Here is a 21,002-nt window from a genome sequence, read left to right on the forward strand (position 1 = left end):
TAGGACAGGGCAAGTCTAGAGCACCTCTGAAAGCAAGGATCACTTCTAGCCCCCATTCTCTTTACCCCTTGGTTTCTGAGCCTTTTTTCCAGACACAGGGAGCACAAGTGTGAATCCTCCCAAATAGTGCTGCCCTGAGGGAATCACAGACCCTAGAGCAGATGCCAGGATATCTCTTTAGCTCAGGAGTAAATCTTCCCTGATGAGAAGGAAATTGGGCCACAAGATGCTTAAAACAGGCCATCTTCCTTTTCCCCAGAACAAAGAGCACCAGACAACTTCCCACCACTAGGGGGCACTGGGGACCATGTCATCTTCAGACTTGGATTCTGGCCACAGCCCGCTTCAGCACCTTCTCTCTCTCACACCGCTTCTCACCCCTTGCCATACTGTGGTGGTCCTCCCAGGGGTCAGCAAAGCAGGACCTGTCTTCTTTTAAAAGGAAACAAAGGCTGCTGCTTGTCATGAGGCTCTCGTGACGCCTGCTTGCCTGCAGGTTGTGAATGGATTTGGGAAGATGATTGAGCTCTTTAAAGACAAAGTTCTTTGGGAGAATGAAATCATGATGGTGTACCTAAGCTGAGAGCTCATACTTGATTTTCCTAATGCCTTTGGTTTAAATGGGCTTGTGGTTCAGAAGAATGGCGACACCACTTACTAAAGTGCTCATTAAGGACACAGAGGCAGGAAATCCAATCTGGGATGTGGCTTCTCCAGGCAGGGGCTGAGTGGTGGGAGAGAGGAAGCATGTGGTGGACTTTTACCATTCTATTCAGAGTGGAGGTGTCACTTCGGGCAGTCAAAAGAGGCCTATTTCACAATAGCTGGGTTGGTACTGATGAGCTGATCTAAATAGCCGGGAATTTCCCCGGAATACCCTGACCAACAAGCCATTCCACTGCCTCAGAGTAATAATGGAGAAACGGCGGCTGGGGTGGTCAAAGGTGACGGACGGTAACTCAGGGAAGGTCCGGAATCAGAACTCAGAGGCTCATCACACTTTCACCTGAGTCACTCGTCCACTTCCCAAACTCTTCTGACTCAGGATGATCTGATCAGCCACATCCTTACCACAATGACAAGAGTCACTAGGGAGTGTGAGGCTACCATCTCGTCCACTGCCCTCCATCACCTCCTCCACCCTACACAGCACTCCTTCCTCTCCCTCTTGCTCCACCTATCCCAGTCACTCTGGGGCTATCGATGCTGCCCCAGCTTCACCCATTTTCCCACTTTCATCCATCCTTCCCCTGTCCTTACTCCTCACCCGGACAATTGCCACAGGCTCCCAATGAGCTTTTTTGCTTCTTACTCTTTCTCTAGCCTATCTTTCTCATTGCAGCTTCAGGCTTTGGAGTCAAGTTTGGAGACTGGGGCTCGACCTGCAGCTCCTTGAGTTATTAGTGTAAATGTCGCCGTGAACAAGATACTTAACTTTGCTAAGCCTTGGCTTTCTCATCTGCAAAATTGGATAAGAAGTTCTGGCTCGCCACTATGAGGATTGAATGAAGAAAAATAAGACACTATAACTGTAAGAGACGGCAAGCTCCTCAATACAGACAGTTTGATCATGGTGCTGTTCGAAAACCTTTCAGGGGCTCCACTGCCCCTGAATTAAACCCAAGCTCCATAGCACGGAGGCCACTGCCAACTGACCCTAGCCTGGCAGCCAGGTTTACTTTCCTTCATAACTTCCTGCCACTTTTTCCTTTCTCTCCCTTCCCCCATAGTCCAGCCAACCTAAGTACCCCAGGCATCTCTACATTCCCAATTCCAACAGAGTGATGGGCAGATAACAAGCACTGAGCAAATTTTCCTTCTGTGGTCACGAATGCCCATCTCTACCACACATATACATTTAACCTCTGCCCACCCACATGTCAAAGTCCAGCAAAAAAGAAGCTTCCTCCATGAAGCCTTCCTTGAAGTTCCTAGATGAAATTCAGCAGTACTTCCTCTGTGCTTCTATTTTGATAACACTAGATACACACAGTCCTGTAGCACAGTTGAGTACAGATCCTATCTCTCCATCACCATGCAAGTTCTGAGGGTAGGGGCCTCACTCAGGGCATCTGGTACGGTGCTTAACCATAATAAAGTTTAATACATGCTTGCTGAGTCAAATTCCTCAGCTTTACTTAAATATTAGCAAATCTCTTATCTTAAATCCCTCAGAAATGTCTATGAATATAAACGGAAGCCATTATTTGAAGTACCATTATTATAAGGTTACATAAGTATCTTTAAAGAAGATGGAGTTCTACAAGAACGGGAAGGGAAATCTCACAATTAGGTCAAATTGATAATAAATATAATTATATGACCAGTTTCCATTAAGGAAGTCCCCAGTGCAGAAAGCTGCTCTGGGGAGTCAAGTCAGGCATGCTGCCCATGGTAAAGTCATACACTGCATGCATGCATTCAGAATCATCTCATTTCTTTTCTCTCTCTCTTTTTTTTGAGACAGGGTTTCACTCTGTCACCCAGGCTAAAGTGCAGTAGCATGAACACAGCTTACTGCAGCCTCAGCCTCCAGGGCTCAAGTGATCCTCCTGCTTCAACCCCCCGAATAGCTGGGATCACAGGCATGTGCCACCATGCCCAGCTAATTTTTACATTTTTTGTAGAGAGGGGTTCTTACCATGTTTCCCAGGCTGGTCTCAAACTCCTGGGCTCAAACAATCCTCCCACTTCAGTCTCCCAAAGTGCTGGGATTACAGGCTTGAGCCACCACACCCAGCTTCTTTTTTTTTCTTTTCTTTTCTTTTCTCTTTCTTTCTTTTTTTTTTTTTTTTTTTTTGACAGAGTCTTGCTCTGTTGCCCAGCCTGGAGTGCAGTGGCGTGATCTCAGCTCACTGCGACCTCCACCTCCTGGGTTCAAGCAGTTTTCCTCCCTCAGCCTCCCAAGTAGCTGGGATTACAGGCGCATGCCACCACGCCCGGCTAACTGTTTTATATTTTTAGTAGAGACGGGGTTTGACCATGTGGGCCAGGCTGGTTTCAAACTCCTGACCTCAAGTGATCCGCCCGCTCAGTCTCCCAAAGTGCTGGGATTACAGGTGTGAGCCACCACGCCTGGCCTTCTTTTTAAACTAATAAACCTGAATTATGAATTGTTCCACCTGGAACTTCCTAATCTTGATGTAAATAATAACTACTATGGGCAATAAGCCAACTTCTTTTGGAAGGCTACATAACATAGGGGTAAACCACAGCCTAAAGCTAGCCCCCAGCAAAAGGGGGAGAGAAATGGGTTCAAAACCAGCTATGTGATTTTGGCTCAGTCACCTAACTCCTCTGAACCTCAGTTTTCTTGTCTATAAAATGGAGCTAACAGTATTTATCTTATACGTTACTATGAAAATTAAACACAAAATCCATGTAAAGTGCTTAATGTAGTGCATGGTACAGAACATGCAGTCAATGGTAGTTACTGTAAATGGCTCTTTGTCAAGGTTCAAATACCTTCATGGAACTCCTGAAGTCTTCAGAGGGGCCTCACAGTTATGCAGGCCAACAATCTCACTTTAAAAATGAAGACCCTGAGGTCTAGGGGGAGTCCCACAGGCTTCAGATCTGTATCAGGTGCCTCTCAAGCCCTCAGAAACCTCCCTGAGGCCCAGGAATCACCTCTCCTACATGTCTGTATCCCTGATGGCACCAAGCATGGCGCCATGTTCTTATTGTATGTCAGTGGAAACAGTATCACTATGTGTCACAGGTACACACAGCCTTCTCATGATCAGGGCTTGGGTCCTTGCAGTCTGGGCATGGGTACTTTCAGGGCATATTGCCAGATTAAACAGCTGAGCTCCCACACCAATACCATCAGAGCTGCCTGGCTAGGGTGTTCCTGTGGAGCCAGCTCTGCTCTCAGGGCATCAGTGTGATGGTGGTGATATCAGCTGTCGCTTAAGGATACCCACTTGTGCCAGGCCACAATGTTAAGACCTTACATGCCCCAACTCATCAGGCCCTCACAACAGCCTTAGGAAGGAGGTACTATTATTATCCCCATTTGACAGATAAAGATACTAAGCTTAGAGTTCTGAGCCCATCACAGATTTTAATTATTTAGTTATTTATTTGAGACAGGGTCTCACTTTGTTGCCCAGGCTGGAGTGCAGTGGCACAATCATGGCTCACTGCAGCCTTGACCTAGGCTCAAGTGACCCTCCCACCTCAGCCTCCTGAGTAGCTGGGACTACAGGTGCACAACACTACACCTGGCTAATTAAAAAACTTTTTTTTTTTTTTTTTTTTTTGTAGAGACAGTCTTGCCATGTTGCTCAGGCTGGCCACCACAGAGTTTAATAAACACTTGGCAGACTCTTTTCTTTACCTTCTCTCTTTGCTTATACTAATGGTTCAAATGTTCCTTCCCAAAATCCTGCTGGGGCACAAGGACAGGCCCAGTAAGAAAATCTGCCAGGCTTGGTACAGGTGGGCACCAGGGGGCAGTCAGGGGAAGAAGAACTCTTCTGCACTCTCAGACCTAGGTGGCAGAAGCTCTAGGCAAGAGAAGCGATCCTGAGTCCTAACCATCTAAGCCTGTAAATGAGGCACAGAGGTATCCAAAAGTGTCCTGTTGGTTTAGGTTACAAGGTGAAATCTAGCTGAGCAGAATGGAGAACTCTTATCTCACAAATGAGAACACATCTGGCTTTGATACATAAGATCTAGTTTTTCTTTCTTTTTTTTTTTTGAGATGGAGTCTTGCTCTGTTGCCCAGGCTGGAGCGCAGTGGTGTGATCTCAGCTCACTGCAACTGAGAGGTGACAACGTGCTAGCAGCCCTCGCTCTCGGCACCTCCTCAGCCTCGGCGTCTGCTCTGGCCGTGCCTGAGGAGCCCTTCAGCCTGCCACTGCACTATGGGAGCCCCTCTCTGGGCTGGCCAAGGCCGGAGCTGGCTCCCTCTGCTTGTGGGGAGGTGTGGAGGGAGAGGCAGGACTTGTGCAGACAGGACTTGTGGGCCAGTGCCAGTTCCGGGTGGGAGCGGTCTTGGCGGGGCCGCACTCAGAGCAGTTGGCTGGTGCCACCAGCCCCAGGCAGTGAGGGGCTTATCACCTGAGCCAGCAGCTGCGGAGGGTGCGCCAGGTCCCCCAGCACTGCTGGCCCACCTGCACGGCGCCTGAATTCTCCCCGGGCCTCAGCTGCCTCCGGGGCAGGGCTCAGGACCTGCAGCCAGCCATGCCTGAGCCCCACCCCCACCCCGCCATGGGCTCCCGAATGACCCGAGGCTCCCCAACGGGCACCTGCCCCCTGCTCCAGGGCGCCCGGTCCCATCGACTGCCCAAGGGCTGAGGAGTGTGGGGCCTGGTGCTGCATCCACTAGGCGAAGCCAGCTGGGCTCCTGAGTCAGGTGGGGACTTGGAGAACTTTTATGTTCAGCTGAAGGATTGTAGGTGCACCAATCAGTGTTCTGTGTCTAGCTCAAGGTTTGTAAACACACCAATCAGCACTCTGCGTCTAGCTCAAGGTTTGTGGATGCACCAATCGGCACTCTGTATCTAGCTAATCTGGTGGGGACTTGGAGAACTTTTACGGCTAGCTAGAGGATTGTAAATGCAACAATCAGCACTCCCTGTCTAGCTAAAGGATTGTAAATGCACCAATCAGCACTCTGTCTAGCTCAAGGTTTGTAAATGCATCAATCAGCACTCTGTGTCTAGCTCAAGGTTTGTAAACACACCAATGAGCACTCTGTGTCTAGCTAATCTAGTGAGGACTTGGAGAAGTTTTCTGTCTAGCACTCTGTGTCTAGCTAAAGGATTGTAAATGTGCCAATCAGCACCCTGTCAAAACAGACCAATCAATTCTCTGTAAAATGGACCAATCAGCAGGATGTGGGTGGGGGTCAGATAAGGGAATAAAAGCAGGCTGCGGGAGCCAGTAGTGGGAAGCCACTCAGGTCCCCTGCCACACTGTGGAAGCTTTGTTCTTTTATTCTTTGCAATAAATCTTACTGCTGCTCACTCTTTGGGTCCACACCACCTTTATGAGCTGTAACACTCACCGTGAAGGTCTGCAGCTTCACTCCTGAGGCCAGCGAGACCATGAACCCGCCAGAAGGAATGAACAACTCCAGATGCGCTGCCTTTATGAACTGTAACACTCACCGCGAGGGTCCGCAGCTTCATTCTTGAAGTCAGCGAGACCAAGAACCCACCAATACCAGACACACAACCATCAAGTGATCCTCCTGCCTCAGCCCCCATCCCGCCCCAGTAACTGGGATTACAGGCACGCACCACCATGCCCAGCTAATTTTTGTATTTTTTAGTAGAGATGGGGTTTCACCATGTTGGCGAGGCTGGTCTCGAACTCCTGACCTCAGGTGATCTGCCCACCTCAGCCTCCCAAAGTGCTGGGATTACAGGCATGAGCCACTGCGCCTGGCCCATAAGATCTAGTTTCTCTTGAAAAGTTGTATAACAGGATTCTGTAAATTCTGAGACTTAAGTCTCACATATTTTACTACTTTTTCAAGTATCAAAGAGGAATAAGGAGAAATCCAGCATATGCAGCCTTACCACAACCGAGTGCACTACATCTGGCAAGCAAACAAGCATGGAAAGGGGGGAAGCGCCCAGAATGGAGGAGCTCATGAAGTGTCTTAGCAGAGACAACATGGCAACATCATCATGTGTGCAGCTCCAATGGCATGGGCAGGAGCACTGACCCCAAAAGAGCCAGAAAATGAAAGTCCAATGACCCGAGTGTGAAGGAATTCAGTAGAAAAGATTATGCTTCACTCCACATGTCAGCTGTAAAATCCACAGTGGTCTAGATAGGAAAGTGGATCACCTGAAAGACTAGCCTGACACTTAGAAAGAGACCATGTGGGGCTGGGCATGGTGGCTCATAATCCCAGCACTTTGGGAGGCTGACGTGGGAGGACTGGTTGAACTCAGGAGTTCAACACTAGCCTGGACAACATAGTGAGACCCTATCTCTACAAAAAAGAATTTTTTAATTAGCTGGGCATAGTGGCACATATCTGTAGTCCCAGCTACTTGGGAGACTGAGGCAGGAGGATCACTTGAGCCCAGCAGGTCAAGGCTGTAGTGAGCTATGATTATGCCACTCTGGGCAACAGAATGAGACACTGTCTCAAGGAGAAAAAAAAAAAAAAAAGACCATTTTGGGTTCATCCCTACTTTCTCAGAACTCTCAGCTATCTGTGCTAGAAGTCAACTGAGGAAGAAAACCAAAACCACAGCAGAATAGAGATAGTGGAGCACAATGGTGGAACCTGTGCTCTGCTGGCATGTGAGGCCCTCCAGGCTCCTGTCCTCACTCTGACCCTCACCTAGGACAGGTATTTATTCTCTAAGCCTTAGTTTCTCAACCCTAAAATAGAAACAGAGTGTCAGCCTTTCAGAGTTGTTGTAAGCATTAAATAAGGCAGGTAAAGCATTCAGCATAGGGTCTAGCACAGTGGTTGTCAACTGGGGGTAATTTTGTCCCCTAGGGGACATTTGGCAACGTCTGGAGACATTTTGGGGTGCTCCACTGAGGAGCTACTGGCATCTAGTTGCTTGAGGTCAGAGATGCTGCTAAACATCCTACAACACACAGGACAGCCCCTACAACAAAGAACTGAGCAACCCAAAATGTCCATAGTGCAAAGATTTAGAAACCCTGGCCTGGCACAGAGCAGGCACTCCATAAATATGAGCTATAAAATTCATTTATGATTATAACAATAAACCAGCTGCAGTTTCTTTCTCTCAAGGATAAGCAGCACCTATCATTAAAATAAGAGATAAAATGTATTACTTACTCCACTTCTTGTAATATTGGGTAACAGATCTGTTATTCTGGAGACAGGAAGAGTCTGAAGCTTGGTTGATTCTGGGGAACCCAGTAACTTTGTGAAATAAATAACATAGCAGAGCACCAGAACTGTGGTATAGAAAAGCTGAGAAAACAAATAAACTGTTTTAATAAAGGCATAATTAAGATATGCCTATAAATTTGATCTCAAAGGCCAATCAAGTAATAGAACTCTCTTGATTAACTGCACTTTCTATTCAGCAATGCCTTACCCTCTGGGAAATGGCACTATTCACTTAGACCCAACTTCACTTCAGCATCTACCTGCAAAGTGTTCCCAACACTTCACTTAACTGGGAGAACATAACTCTTCTCAGCAGGCACAATGTAATTTCCGTAACAGATGTACACTAGCTCAATTACCACAGCAATGTCTGATACATTCTCAAAAGGTGTGTATTTGGCCAAAGGAATGGCTCTTCCACCTAGTCAGCACACTGCAAAGATCCATGTATCCTAACTGTGCTAATATCCAAGGACTTGTCATCATCAAGGACTGTGGGTTTTCCATAAACCCCGGAAACCTGTGCCATTAATGATTACAAAGCACAATTGAGCTGCTGACTCTCTCCTCTTCGCCAGGGCAAGAGCTACTACTGACGGGGGAGGAAAGGGTAGGGTGATAAGAAGGCCCAACCCTCCCTCCACCCATCCAGGACAAAAGAATGGCTTCTGGCCAGGAGCAGTCAGATGGGTTTTGTCTGCAGATTGAGGAGGAAAGTCCAAAAAAGCCCCTTTTTACAAGCTCCCTTCAACCCTCTTTCCCTCCTGAGAACAGCAGTGCACACTGGTTCAAGAAAGACTGGGACCTCCAGATTTGCTTTCAGCCTGGCAATATCAAGGCTGCTCCTGTAGTAAAGGCACAGGGCAAGGAAAAAGAAGAGTCTCAGTTTAGTAGGTGTGGGCCCTTCTGCTCTCCACTCCCAATCATACCTGAGACGGAGCCCATCATCCACCAGCCTTCTTCCTTCATGCTCCAAGCCCTTAAAACTCCAGCAGCACTGCTGTGAGCCACCCACCTGATGCCAGTGTCCTCTGTGAGAAGTACCCTCTACATAAATCATTACTAAGAATCTTATCTTCCTAAACATTAATGAAAACTACAACTGCTTAGCACTGTAAAATGTTCTGGTAACTATCTGATCTTAAATTTCATTTTTAAAAATAGCACTTGTATTCTAGTTATATTTTTATTAGAACTAGAAATATGAACTAGAACTAGGAAATAATGAGATGGAAATGAAGCCTAAATTGCTAAAACTGAAAATATACCTACTCTGACTTGATTCATGCTCTCTGAATTATGTGAGATTTCAATATAAGTTTAAAACAGGCTTGGCAGAGTTTCCACCTATTCTGCAAAAACCTGATGGAAATCCAGGGAAAATAATACACATGCAATTTGATTCCCACCCCACCCCCCACTGCTTTTTTTCTCCTTTACAAAACTACCAGACAACCAAAGATCAGTTTGAAACAGGCTTGCCCACTGAATGTCTAAAAACGGTTTTTGATGTTTGACAATGAAGTCCAGTGTGTGGCCCTCACCAGGTCCCTAGAAACACCTACGGTCTCAGTGTATGGAACACAATGGACCTGGCAGCCAGAGTAGCAGTGCCAAGGCCACCCTTCTGGTGCTTCCACCTCCTGCACAGGCATGGGTACTGCAAATGCAAACCCCACAGCGGTGGGAACAAGAAGAAAAACCAGTTGGAGAAACAAAGATCATATAAAAAGTTAAAAGCCATGATTCTTACCTGGGCCAAAGAGAAAATGTACAATCCCCAGTGAGGCAACCACAGCACGAGAAAAGCTGTCAGAATGCTCTTAAGAATTACCGACAGGCTCTCAGCAATCACCTGCAAACATGTGGTTAAGGTGCAGTTTACAAACATTATCAAAAAGTCAAGACATAACGGAATGATAGACAGAAAATCTCAGGCAGTGGCTACTCTGGCTATGGGGACAGGGCACACAGCTGGACATAAGTATCAGTAACGTTTTACTTCTTGGGTAGGGTGGTGGGTTCATGGATCTTCCAGTATATTACGCCTTAAGATTTACATTATATATATATCCTTTTGTAATCTATTCTAAAAGATGAAGAGAGAAAAGTTAATATTAATATACAACTAAATACAGTCACTAGAAAAACCTGAAAAACCTTTACGGTTCTTCTACATTCTGACTTGAACTAATAAATTATTAGCAAACCTATTTTTTATTTATGGTCAAACAGAGGTGAACTTTAGCCTAGCCTATCTGACAAATTTCAAGTGGAAGAACTTAACTGACCATGTTAACTTAACTGACCATGTTAACCTTTTTCTAAATACATTTTTAGGTGCAAGTCTGGAAAAATCATTCTCTCCTATAAAAGCATTTTTTTTTTTTTTTTTTTTTTTTGAGATGGAGTCTCGCTCTGCCGCCCAGGCTGGAGTGCAGTGGCCGGATCTCAGCTCACTGCAAGCTCCGACTCCCGGGTTCACGCCATTCTCCTGCCTCAGCCTCCTGAGTAGCCATTCACAGCAGAAGGCGCACTCACCTTGAGCTTCACAAACATATGTGCTTGTGCCAAGACCCAAAAGGGCTCTCCTAGAAGCTCCACCACTGCCGAGAGACCAAACAGCACCACTCCAGTTGCATAATGAGGGACAACATGAGGATCAGGCACTTCAAGCAGCTGCAACCAGACCCAGCCCAGGAATAAGGACCAAAACACACCCAGGGGGACTCTGGAAGAGGAGAAAAAAATAATTCACTAAATTTTAAAATAAATAGAAATATCTATTAAAATAGTAACACTGAACAGAAAAAAAAAAGTTATAATACAAATAGCTCCCATTTATTTATTAAGATACTAACTACATGCCAGGCACTATGATTAACGCCCCTTATCTCACTGACACCTCACAATGATCCTCTGTCAGTATCTCCATTAAAAAAAAATGAGGCCGGGCGCGGTGGCTCAAGCCTGTAATCCCAGCACTTTGGGAGGCCGAGACGGGCGGATCACGAGGTCAGGAGATCGAGACCATCCTGGCTAACACGGTGAAACCCCGTCTCTACTAAAAAATACAAAAAACTAGCCGGGCGAGGTGGCGGGCGCCTGTAGTCCCAGCTACTCGGGAGGCTGAGGCAGGAGAATGGCGTAAACCCGGGAGGCGGAGCTTGCAGTGAGCCGAGATCGCGCCACTGCACTCCAGCCTGGGTGACAGAGCCAGACTCCGTCTCAAAAAAAAAAAAAAAAAAAAAAAAAATGAGGAAACTGAGGCTGATAGGCACTGGGCAATTTGGCCAAGGTCATGAACAGCATCAAGAGCAGAAGCAAGACTCAATCCTGCTATAACTCCAAAGCCTACTCTTCTATCCACTGGGTTACACATACTGACCCATAAGCAAAATTCCCAGAAAGAAAATGCCTGTTGTTGAGAATGACTGACAGACTGTATACAGCTGTTCCTTGCATCCCAAATAACAAACAGAGCAGTGCTCAGTATCCTTTCATATGTTTCACATGTGTGCCACGGGGCATTTAAATATGCCTGGGTGGTTAACAGTTGTTCCTCTAATAAAATGAACACCTACCAGCCCTCACGACAGTCATTTCTGTGAGGCAAAAAGGAGTTATGCAAGGGCAGCATTGGGAAACAACCTCAACCCCCAGCCCTCCCTGCAGGGACATAGCTGGAGAAAAGCCATTGCAATTTCAAGCTAATGTACTTGATCTTCAAGAATATCCTAAAAGACTCAGAACTGAAGTCATATAACAAAATTGAAGAAAAATGTAATGAACCCATAAGAGGCTTTCAAGAAATACTAAATCTAAGTGGCTGTTAAAAGCTCAAAAGATATTATAGAGCAAAAAGATTAGGAATAAAAAAGATGGCACAGGCCAAGTGGAGCCCACAGTGGTGATCAGAAACAGCAAGAAACCACCTCCAAAGAGGATGAAACCAGGGCTAGAAACCTGGCCCAGAAACCCCAACCTAGAACCTCTTCCTGGCTCCTGGACATCCAGAGAGAAAATGAGCCAAGAAGTTCCTTTGACACAAACACTCTCCCCTTCTTGTCGTATGCCTGCTCCCAGAAACCCATGGCGAAGCTGAATCTGGAGGCAATTCAGCTTTAGGCACGTGTTACTGTTTCACTTCCAATGCTCACTACACCTGCCTTCCTGAAATGTGTCTCCTGCCAAAGCACAACTCACGTTAGCCACAGCAGGTTGAGGGTCTGGCTCCAATCTCGCTGGGTGACCCCACTGAGACATGCTCTGCGGAAGGCCTCTCTGGCCAGGAAGAGGGTGGTTGAGTAAAGCAGCGTTAGTCTGTAAATGAAAGGCAGAAATCAATAAGGTCTCGAGTTTTTTCACAGAGAGAACTTCTGGGATATTTCCAGCAACAGGGAGGAGATAAAGTCTTGGTCATAAACCACTGATGGTGACATGGAGGGCAGTGGGCTCTTACAGGACCCCCTACTGGTCTGATCCATGAGAACTACTGAGTTAGGAACCAAACGAAAGATACCTGAGGGTGTGTGCCTACAGTTACATGAAGGATAGAAACTGCTGCAGTGGTCTCAAAAGCCTGTAGCCTTCATAGCTACAGGAAGAGGTGTGGCCATGATCACAAGGACGAGAAGATAATAAGATTATAACCCCACCCTTCTTGGTCACGCGGACACGAGTGACCGATAGCCCCTGTGAGAAAAGCTGAGCCTCTACCAAGTGGAGGCTCTGGCCAAAAGAATCTCAAGACAGACAATAAGGCTGGCAACCATTACAGAGGCTGCTGCAACCCAGATCAGCAAGGCTTGCCTGGGCACCTCCCAGATGGGCAGCACCTAGGTGAGCCTTCCTGCACCTTAGTGAGGAGTAGCTGAGATTTTCCTCCTCAATAGGCAGCAGCCTGGGTGAAGCCAGAGTGGGGATGGCCCAGGGTGAAGGTCTCTGGGGTTGTCCAAGGATTATCCTGCTACCCAGTGCCTCTGTGGAGCATTGCAAATAAGGAGATGGAACCGAACCTTAAGCAGGGGGGCAGGGCAGGCCAGACAAGGGCTGTCAAAGTAGGGACCTGCCAATCTCAGGACGCCTGCCTCAGAAAGCCCCCTTTCTTTCTGCTTTTAAAAAAGTATTTCTTAGGGCCAAGTGCCTATATTTCTCAGGCTCATGCCTATAATCCCAGCACTTTGGGAGACTAAGATGGGAGGATTGCTTGAGCCCAGGAGTTCGAGACCAGCCTGGGCAACACAGTAAGTCCTCATCTCTACAAAAAATAAAAAAAAATTAGCCAGGTGTGGTGGTGCACACCTGTAGTCTCAGCTGCTCAGGAGGCTGACATGGGAGCATCGCTTGAGCCCAAGAGGTCAAGGCTGCAGTGAGCCATGATGGTGCCACTGCACTCCAGCCTGGGTGACAGGGCAAAAGGAAGAAGAAGAACAAGAACAAGAAGAAGACGAAGATGAAGACGAAGAAGAGGAAGAGGAAGAAGAAGAGGAAGAAGGAGAAGGAGGAGGAGAAGGAGAAGAAGGAGAAGAGGAGGAAGAGGAGGAAGAGGAAGTGGAAGAGGAAGGAGGAAGAGGAAGGGGGAAGAGGAAGAGGAAGAAGGAAGAAGAGGAAGCAGAAGAGGAAGAAGGAAGAAGAAGCAGAAGAAGAAGGAAGAAGAGGAAGAGAAAGGAGGAAGAGGAAGCGGAAGAAGAAGAGGAAGCGGAAGAAGATGAAGAAGAGGAAGCAGAAGAAGAAGAAGAAGAAGAAAGAAGCAGCAGCAGCAGTGGAAGAAGCAGCAGCGGAAGAAGCAGCAGCAGAAGCAGCAGCGGAAGAAGCAGCAGCAGCAGAAGAAGCAGCGGAAGAAGAAGAAGCAGAAGTAGCAGAAGCAGCAGCAGAAGCAGCAGCAGCAGCAGAAGAAGCAGAAGAAGAAGGAAGAAGCAGAAGCAGAAGAAGGAGAAGCAGAAGCAGAAGAAGGAGAAGCAGAAGCAGAAGAAGGAGAAGCAGAAGGAGAAGGAGAAGCAGGAAGAGGAGGAGGAGGAGGAGGAGGAGGAGAAGGAAGAGGAGAAGGAGAAGAAAAAAAGAAAACAGTATTTCTCAAAGAATGGTCCCTGTTTCAAAATCACCTAAGGAGCTTGTAAAAATGCAGACTCCTGGGCCCTTCTTCAGCACTACGTAGTGCAAAACTCCACAGATTATTCCTTTCCTCAAAGCTTCAGTCCTGCCACTAAGCTCTGAGAACAGAGCCAAGAGGATATGTTTGTTAAGTATTAGACATGAAATGCTGTCTGGAACATACTGCCTCATTTATCAGGACATGAAGACACACCTGAGAAGCTGAGCTATTCCGAGCACTCACATCATGTCATGTATTTTGTGTCATTTGTGAAGACAAAATATGTGTGGGTGTCCTTGAATAGAAAGGAGGTGAGTAGAAGAAACAAGCTGAGTCTAAAAGACAAAGAAGTCATCTTTCCAAGAGCCTCCAAGAAACTAATGACAAGGACTCAAGCTCGGATCCCAGTTGCTATATCCCAATTATAAAATCACTGAGGAGGGAAGGAAGGTGGCTGCTCCAGCCCTGCAATTATGAAGTGCATCCTCACGAAGTGCACAATTTCTGCTTCCTTTGCTGTCAGCAGGACAAGAACATAGGATTATACCTGAGAGGGAGTTTTTAATGAATTACTCCCACTCTTCTCCTTCCTGACTTCCAAGAGCAGGAAAACCAGAACAGCTGGCAGAGAAATGTGCATTTGGAGGCTGCTAATGGAAAACACTCCATGAGTCCATTAAAAGCAACATTGCCTGCATGTCCCTCCACTCCTGCACGCTTCTCCTCAGCCCACTGCTAAAACACTCTGCTTCTGGTAAAGGTCCATGCTTCTAGAATCCAAGGATGACACACAGGTACAGAGTGTGAAGAAAGCCTGGCTAGGAAGGTGAACTCTGACAATGCCAGGGTGCATCTCCTCCTACCTTACATTTACCACGCCAACAATTTCCTTTGACAGGAAGCGAAGAATAAATGCATTCAAGACAAAGGTGATCAACCGAAACAACACCTATAGAAAAAGAGGAAAAATACGTAAGAATAAATGACGTTAGGAGTGTTTACTTTGCTGAAATGAGAACAATGTGCCTGTTCTTCCTAACGTGAGGTAATGACATACACCAGCTTTGTCACGGAGACTCTGCTCTAAGACGCCCGACCTGTCTGCATTTCTCCTGAAATTTCACTCCTTGGGATCTCTCAGCACTCCTGTGCAGTGGTCAGAGAACCCTGGAAGGCACTTGGAAGGCTCCCTAATTTATTAATAACAAGAAAGAGGCCCCAGTAGACTCACTGAGTTTCTACAGGTTCAAAGTCAAGCTCTTGAGGAAGCAGAAAGAGAATTCTAGTTAGTGGTTCACCTTGCTGGGCCCTAGCCACACTCCCCCACTCCAGGCTGTTTAGAAATAGCACACACTTAGCAAGTGGGAGCCTTAAGGGTATAGCAGACTCACCAGAAATCATGGGGTCTAATTTCTCTTTTCTTTTCTGCCTTATAATATCTAGGAATTTCAATAATGACATTTAATCGTTCTGAACTTCAGTTTTCTCAATTAGAACACAAAAATGTATATCTTTATTGAATACTTGTCTCTTTCCAGAGAGGAGTTGAAATACCTTTTAAATGACGCTGCAAAAATAAGACAACGTAGTGTAACATGGGGGGAAGGGAGACAGAGTCCAGTTATTGCTGCTTGAAAGGGACATATCCTGAGACTTCCCAATCTGTCAATTCAAGAAAACCACCTAAGCAAAGAACTTCTCCCATGAGACACAGAGAGGATGACTGTCATTAAACAGGGTTGCTAAATGGGGATGCTGGGAAGAGTGCAAACCTCATTCACTAAATGACTCCCTCCTGCATCCCAGCAGCAAATGAAAAAATCACTTCTGTGTTAAGCACCCTCAGAGTTATCTGTGAAGAGCTGCAATTTGGAAGATTTGATCTAAGCATATCAAAGGACTACTGTGGTCATAAAGGTATGACCAAAAAGGGAGAGCACCTAACACTGTAACTAAAGTGTCACAGAGCAACAAGGTCTCCAAAGCCAAGAAATGACCATCTCAACCTTTATGGAGTCAAAGGTGGTCTTTTGAGTCCGATGACAGCTCTGTAGCTGCTCCTTAGAAACATGCAGATATGGCCAGGCACGGTGGCTCATGCCTGTAATCCCAGCACTTTGGGAGGCCGAGGCAAGTGGATCAACTGAGGTCAGGAGTTCAAGACCAGCCTGACTAACATGGTGAAACCCTGTCTCTACTAAAAATACAATTCACCATTTAGCTCTTCTATCTGTTATCTTCTAATTGTTATAAGCCTCAATGTCCTCTGTCAAATGAGGTTACCTACCACGTAGGGTTGATTAAAAGGATCAAAAGAGATTGCAGGGCTGAGTATGGTGGCTCATGCTTGTAATCCCAACACTTGGTTGGGTGCCGTGGCTCACACCTGTAATCCCAGCACTTTGGGAGGCCGAGGCGGGTGGATCATGAGGTCAGGAGATCGAGACCATCCTGCCTAACACAGTGAAACCCTGTCTCTACTAAAAATACAAAAATTTAGCCAGGCATGGTGGTGGGCGCCTGTAGTCCCAGCTACTCGGGAGGCTGAGGCAGGAGAATGGCGTGAACCCTGGAGGTGGAGCTTGCAGTGAGCCAAGATACTACACCACTGCACTCCAGCCTGGGCGAAAGAGTGAGACGCTGTCTCAAAAAAAAAAAAAAAAAAAAAAATCCCAACACTTTGGGAGGCTGAAAGGTAGGAGAACCACTTGAAGCCAGGAATTTGAGACCAGCCTGGACAACACAGTGAGACCTCATCTTTACAAGAAATATTTTTAAAAGAAATGAGACTGTAGAAGTGAAAGCATTTTTTAAGTGCATACAAATGAAAGGCATTAATACTTTCAGCATGGGTGGCTCAGAATTAAGATAGAACAAGCTCTCAAATTCTTGTAGAATAAGATGTAACCACAAAGCTACCTAAAGTGTCTACAGTGTAATTCGAGAAAGCATACAAGAATGAAAACACTCAAGAAACCATATAAAAATATGGTTATTAAAACAAAAAAATCTGAGCAAGACTCCATCCCAAAAACAAACAAACAAAAAAACATGTGTACACACTTATGTTAACCTCAAAGCTATCACTGTCTAAGAAACTTAATGTTGGCCGGGCGCGGTGGCTCAAGCCTGTAATCCCAGCACTTTGGGAGGCCGAGATGGGTGGATCACGAGGTCAGGAGATCGAGACCATCCTGGCTAACACGGTGAAACCCCATCTCTACTAAAAAAAATACAAAAAAACTAGCCGGGCGAGGTGGCGGGCGCCTGTAGTCCCAGCTACTCGGGAGGCTGAGGCAGGAGAATGGCGTGAACCCGGGAGGCAGAGCTTGCAGTGAGCTGAGATCCTGCCACTGCACTCCAGCCTGGGCTACAGAGCAAGACTCCGTCTCAAAAAAAAAAAAAAAAAAAAAAAAGAAACTTAATGTTTCAGGCCATATCCGTATCTCCTCTTTTTTTTTTTTTTTTTTTTTTTTTGAGATGGAGTCTCGCTCTGTCGCCCAGGCTGGAGTGCAGTGGCACAACCTCAGCTCACTGCAAGCTCTGCCTCCCAAGTTCATGCCATTCTCCTGCCTCAGCCTCCCGAGTAGCTGGGACTACAGGCGCCCGCCACCACGCCCAGCTAATTTTTTTGTATTTTTAGTAGAGACAGGGTTTCACCGGGTTAACCAGGAGGGTCTTGATCTCCTGACCTCACGATCCACCCGCCTCGGCCTCCCAAAGTGCTGGGATTACAGGCATGAGCCACCACACTTTGGGAGGCCGAGCCCATATCTCCTAATTGGTTTGAATAAAGGTTGCAGCTAATGAAGCTGAGGTTGCTTATGCCACCCAGTATTTGCCACACACTGTAGCCCTTATTAGCAACACAGCCTTCATTTACTTCTGCAAAGGACTTTACAGCTTTTGTTTTAACATAAGGTCTCACTCTGTTGCCCAGGCTGGAGTGCAATGCCATAATCACAGCTCACTGCAGCCTCAACCTCCCAGGCTCGAGATCCTCCCACCTCAGCCTCCTGCGTAGCTGGGACTACAGGTGCACGCCATCACGCCCATCTAATTTTTGTATTTTTTTATAAAGACAAAGTTTCACCATGTTGCCCAGGCTGGTCTTTAACTCCTGAGCTCAAGCAATCCTCCTGCCTTGGCCTCCCAAGTGCTGGGATGACAGGCATGAGCCATCACGTCCAACCAACTTTACAGTTTTAAAAAAGGCTCTCTCACATCTGTTAAATTATTTGACATTTAAAAACAACCAGGTAAATGCACAGGAAGCAAGACTGGGGGTTAAGTGATTTCCTCAATGTCACATGGCAAGCAAATGACCCAGCTTGACCTTACAGGTAAGCCACCTGACTCGTAGTCCAGTGTGTTTTCCGCTACAACTTGTTTTCGTTTTATGAAGCCTATCTGGGTACTAAGATATTATCAAAGGCTGAAAAAAAAAAATCAATACTGTGGATAAAGCACTAAACTCAGTTATTTGTGTAGTGAAACAGGAAAAAAAAACAAACAACCCTAAGTAAACTTAGAATGGCTAACATTTACTAAGCACGTATCATGTGCAAGGCACTCTTCAACATGCTTTCCATAGGTTATCTCATTTCATTCCTACATTGACTATTTTAAAAATCCTTATTACCCTAATAAAAATAGCTACATTTATTAAGTACTTGTAGTGTGCCAGGCACTTAAGAGGCATGATTTCATCTAATCTTCCTAATGACCCTGTGAGGTTGCACTATGGTTCTCATTTAAGATGAAGAAACTGATACTCACGGAAGTCATGGGATTTATCCCGAAGGAGTGCATCTAGCAAGTGACAAGGCCCAAACTCAAGCCCCATTCTGCTTGGTTCTTTCTTCTGCCCTCCATCTGCCTAAGATAAGGGGTAGGGTAGATTCAAGACTTGTGTGAAGTAGGGTTGATTGGCTCAAGAGTGAGACAGAGAGATATTGAGCCGCTTGACTTAAAAGGTTCAGCTCCTGGGGTTGAAAGAATCTTCAGATACCATTTGGACTAACTGGCATGTATCATATCTGACAGATGACAAAAATTAGGGCCAAGAGGTGAAGTGACTTGTCCAAGATCACATAAACAGAAGATGCAGCCAACATGTATTAAATGCATACTAAGAGCCGGGTACTGTGTTAAGTACGTTTATTTGAATGATCCCAATCAATTCTTGCTTATGAGCTAGGTACTACATATTATTACCCCCATTTTACTAGTGAGGAACTCAGGCTCTGTAGGTGAAGTCACTTGTCCTGGGTCACGGAGCAATCCAAGCCTAACTCCAGATTCCTGTTCTTAGCTATGCCATATGGTCTCTCGGAACTCAGTGGGACTCAAAGTTTGAGGGCCGTGTTTGATGAAGGAAATGAACCCCTTGCCTGAAAAATACCAGATTCTCGAGCACGAAATACCAGTCCCTCACCCCGACCACCTGATCTAATTCACTCCTCCTGCCATATGGGAAATAGAATGCTCTGAAGGAAAGCGGCTTGTCTGCAGTCACCCGGCCTAGACTCTGAAGGCAGGCTCCCATCTCCAGGCCAGGCACCCCCTCACCAACGCCACCGTCTCCGGTCGACCCCCACCCCCTCCATTGCGGGGTCCACCTCGGAACTGGGTCGGCCCTGGGGCAGGCTCTCAAGGGCCCAAGGGCTGCCATCCCGCAAATCTCGGCTGCAGTACAAGCTGAAACCTGACGGGCAGAGAGTACCTGCAGGATGAGACCGGAGGAGGCCAGCCGGGCCGCCTGGCCCAGCACCTCCTGGCTGCCCATAGCCTGGGCGCCAGGCTCAGACACCAGGAAATGCCGCCGCCACTCCGCTTAGTCGCGATAAGATGGCGTCACGGAGCGCCTCGCTCTCTGATTGATGGCCTTGAGACAGGGGGGCGGGGCACGAGAGGTTCTGGCCCTTTAAGTGGGCCCGGCTCGGTTGGTCTGTTATGGCGCCTGGCGCTTCCTATTTCAGTAGGTCCTGCGCTGTCTGTCGCTTGTGCGCTGTCTGCCCCTCTCTTCCCCGTATAAACGAAATAGTGTGGCGAGTACTAAGAGATACTGTTAAAGAAGTCAAAGTTCCTTCTCTGAGGCTTTCAGCCACCAACCAAGAAGCACTAACTTTCCTGGCCTCATCTGCCAAAAGGGGAACAAACTTCTCATTGGCCTGTTAAGAGGACTCTTACCATTGACCTTTGCTTACAAAATCACAGCCACAGCCCCTCTGAATTAGACTGGACAGGAATTGTCCTCATTTAACAGAGAAAGAACTGAGGACCAGAAGTTAGATACAGCACTGTCATGAGAATGGTTTTGTGAAATCCTTCAGAAAGCTCTGAGAATTGGCCCCTGTGGTTAGAGATGAGTAAAGCCTTGGAGATGGGAAGTGACTTGTTCGAATCTACACAGCTTGTTTCCTGACTGAGTGGATGTCAGGCTCCTGATCCTAAACGTATCACTCTTACCTGTATGCTAGAAATTGTGAGGGCAGAGTGGAAGAAGGACTGGAAGTGCTTCGTAAAATGTAAAGCGCCCAACATACACAGTAAGCCGTTGCTCTGTCAGTGTTCTTATTATCTACCACGCAGGCTGTAGGAAGCTCAGTCTTTCCCCAGTCTCTTTTAGGCCTCACATGATATGGCCCCAACCTATCTTCTACTACCTTTCACACGATCATTGCCCTTCCCAACACTATCTAGGCCATAGGCATTCCGAGTCCTTACCGGTCCTCAAACAGGTGGTGACTCACTGGCCTTTGCTCCTCCACCCTCTCTGTCCAAAGTGTCTTCCCTGACAGCACCCCTTGCGCTCCTAGACCACACTGTCTTGACTTTCCTGGCCAACCACACCTGGTACCTGCTGTGGACTAAATGTTTGTGTCCCCTCAGGATTCATGTGTTGAAGCCTAATCCCCCAGTGTGATAGTATTAGGAGGCAGGGCTTTTGGGAAGTAATTAGGTCATGAAAGTGGAGCCCTCATAATGGGATTCGTGTCCTTATAAAAAGAGATGTCAGAAAAATGATCTCTGTGTCTACCACTCGAGGATGCAGCAAGAAGG

The 21,002-nt window shown here is 46.8% G+C and overlaps 1 protein-coding gene across 2 annotated transcripts in view; it reads right to left on the bottom strand.

Moving 5' to 3' along the window:
- The window catches only part of RFT1 (RFT1 homolog), a 43,090-nt gene extending 23,298 nt beyond the window's left edge, over positions 1-19,792 (bottom strand). Inside the window, exons 1-6 of one of the 2 annotated variants that reach the window (XM_050781095.1) lie at positions 19,663-19,792; positions 14,801-14,886; positions 12,050-12,166; positions 10,385-10,574; positions 9,597-9,698; positions 7,787-7,924 (exon numbers count right to left, since the gene is read on the bottom strand). In XM_050781095.1, the coding sequence (XP_050637052.1) occupies positions 7,787-7,924; positions 9,597-9,698; positions 10,385-10,574; positions 12,050-12,166; positions 14,801-14,886; positions 19,663-19,725 (696 nt within the window). In that variant the 5' untranslated portion in view covers positions 19,726-19,792. The remainder of the gene's footprint in view (positions 1-7,786; positions 7,925-9,596; positions 9,699-10,384; positions 10,575-12,049; positions 12,167-14,800; positions 14,887-19,662) is intronic. The other variant, XM_050781096.1, reaches the window with a different exon arrangement.
- Between the last annotated feature and the right edge of the window lie 1,210 nt (positions 19,793-21,002).

This window comes from Macaca thibetana, chromosome 2 (assembly GCF_024542745.1).
Source record: "Macaca thibetana thibetana isolate TM-01 chromosome 2, ASM2454274v1, whole genome shotgun sequence".
NCBI lineage: Eukaryota > Metazoa > Chordata > Mammalia > Primates > Cercopithecidae > Macaca > Macaca thibetana.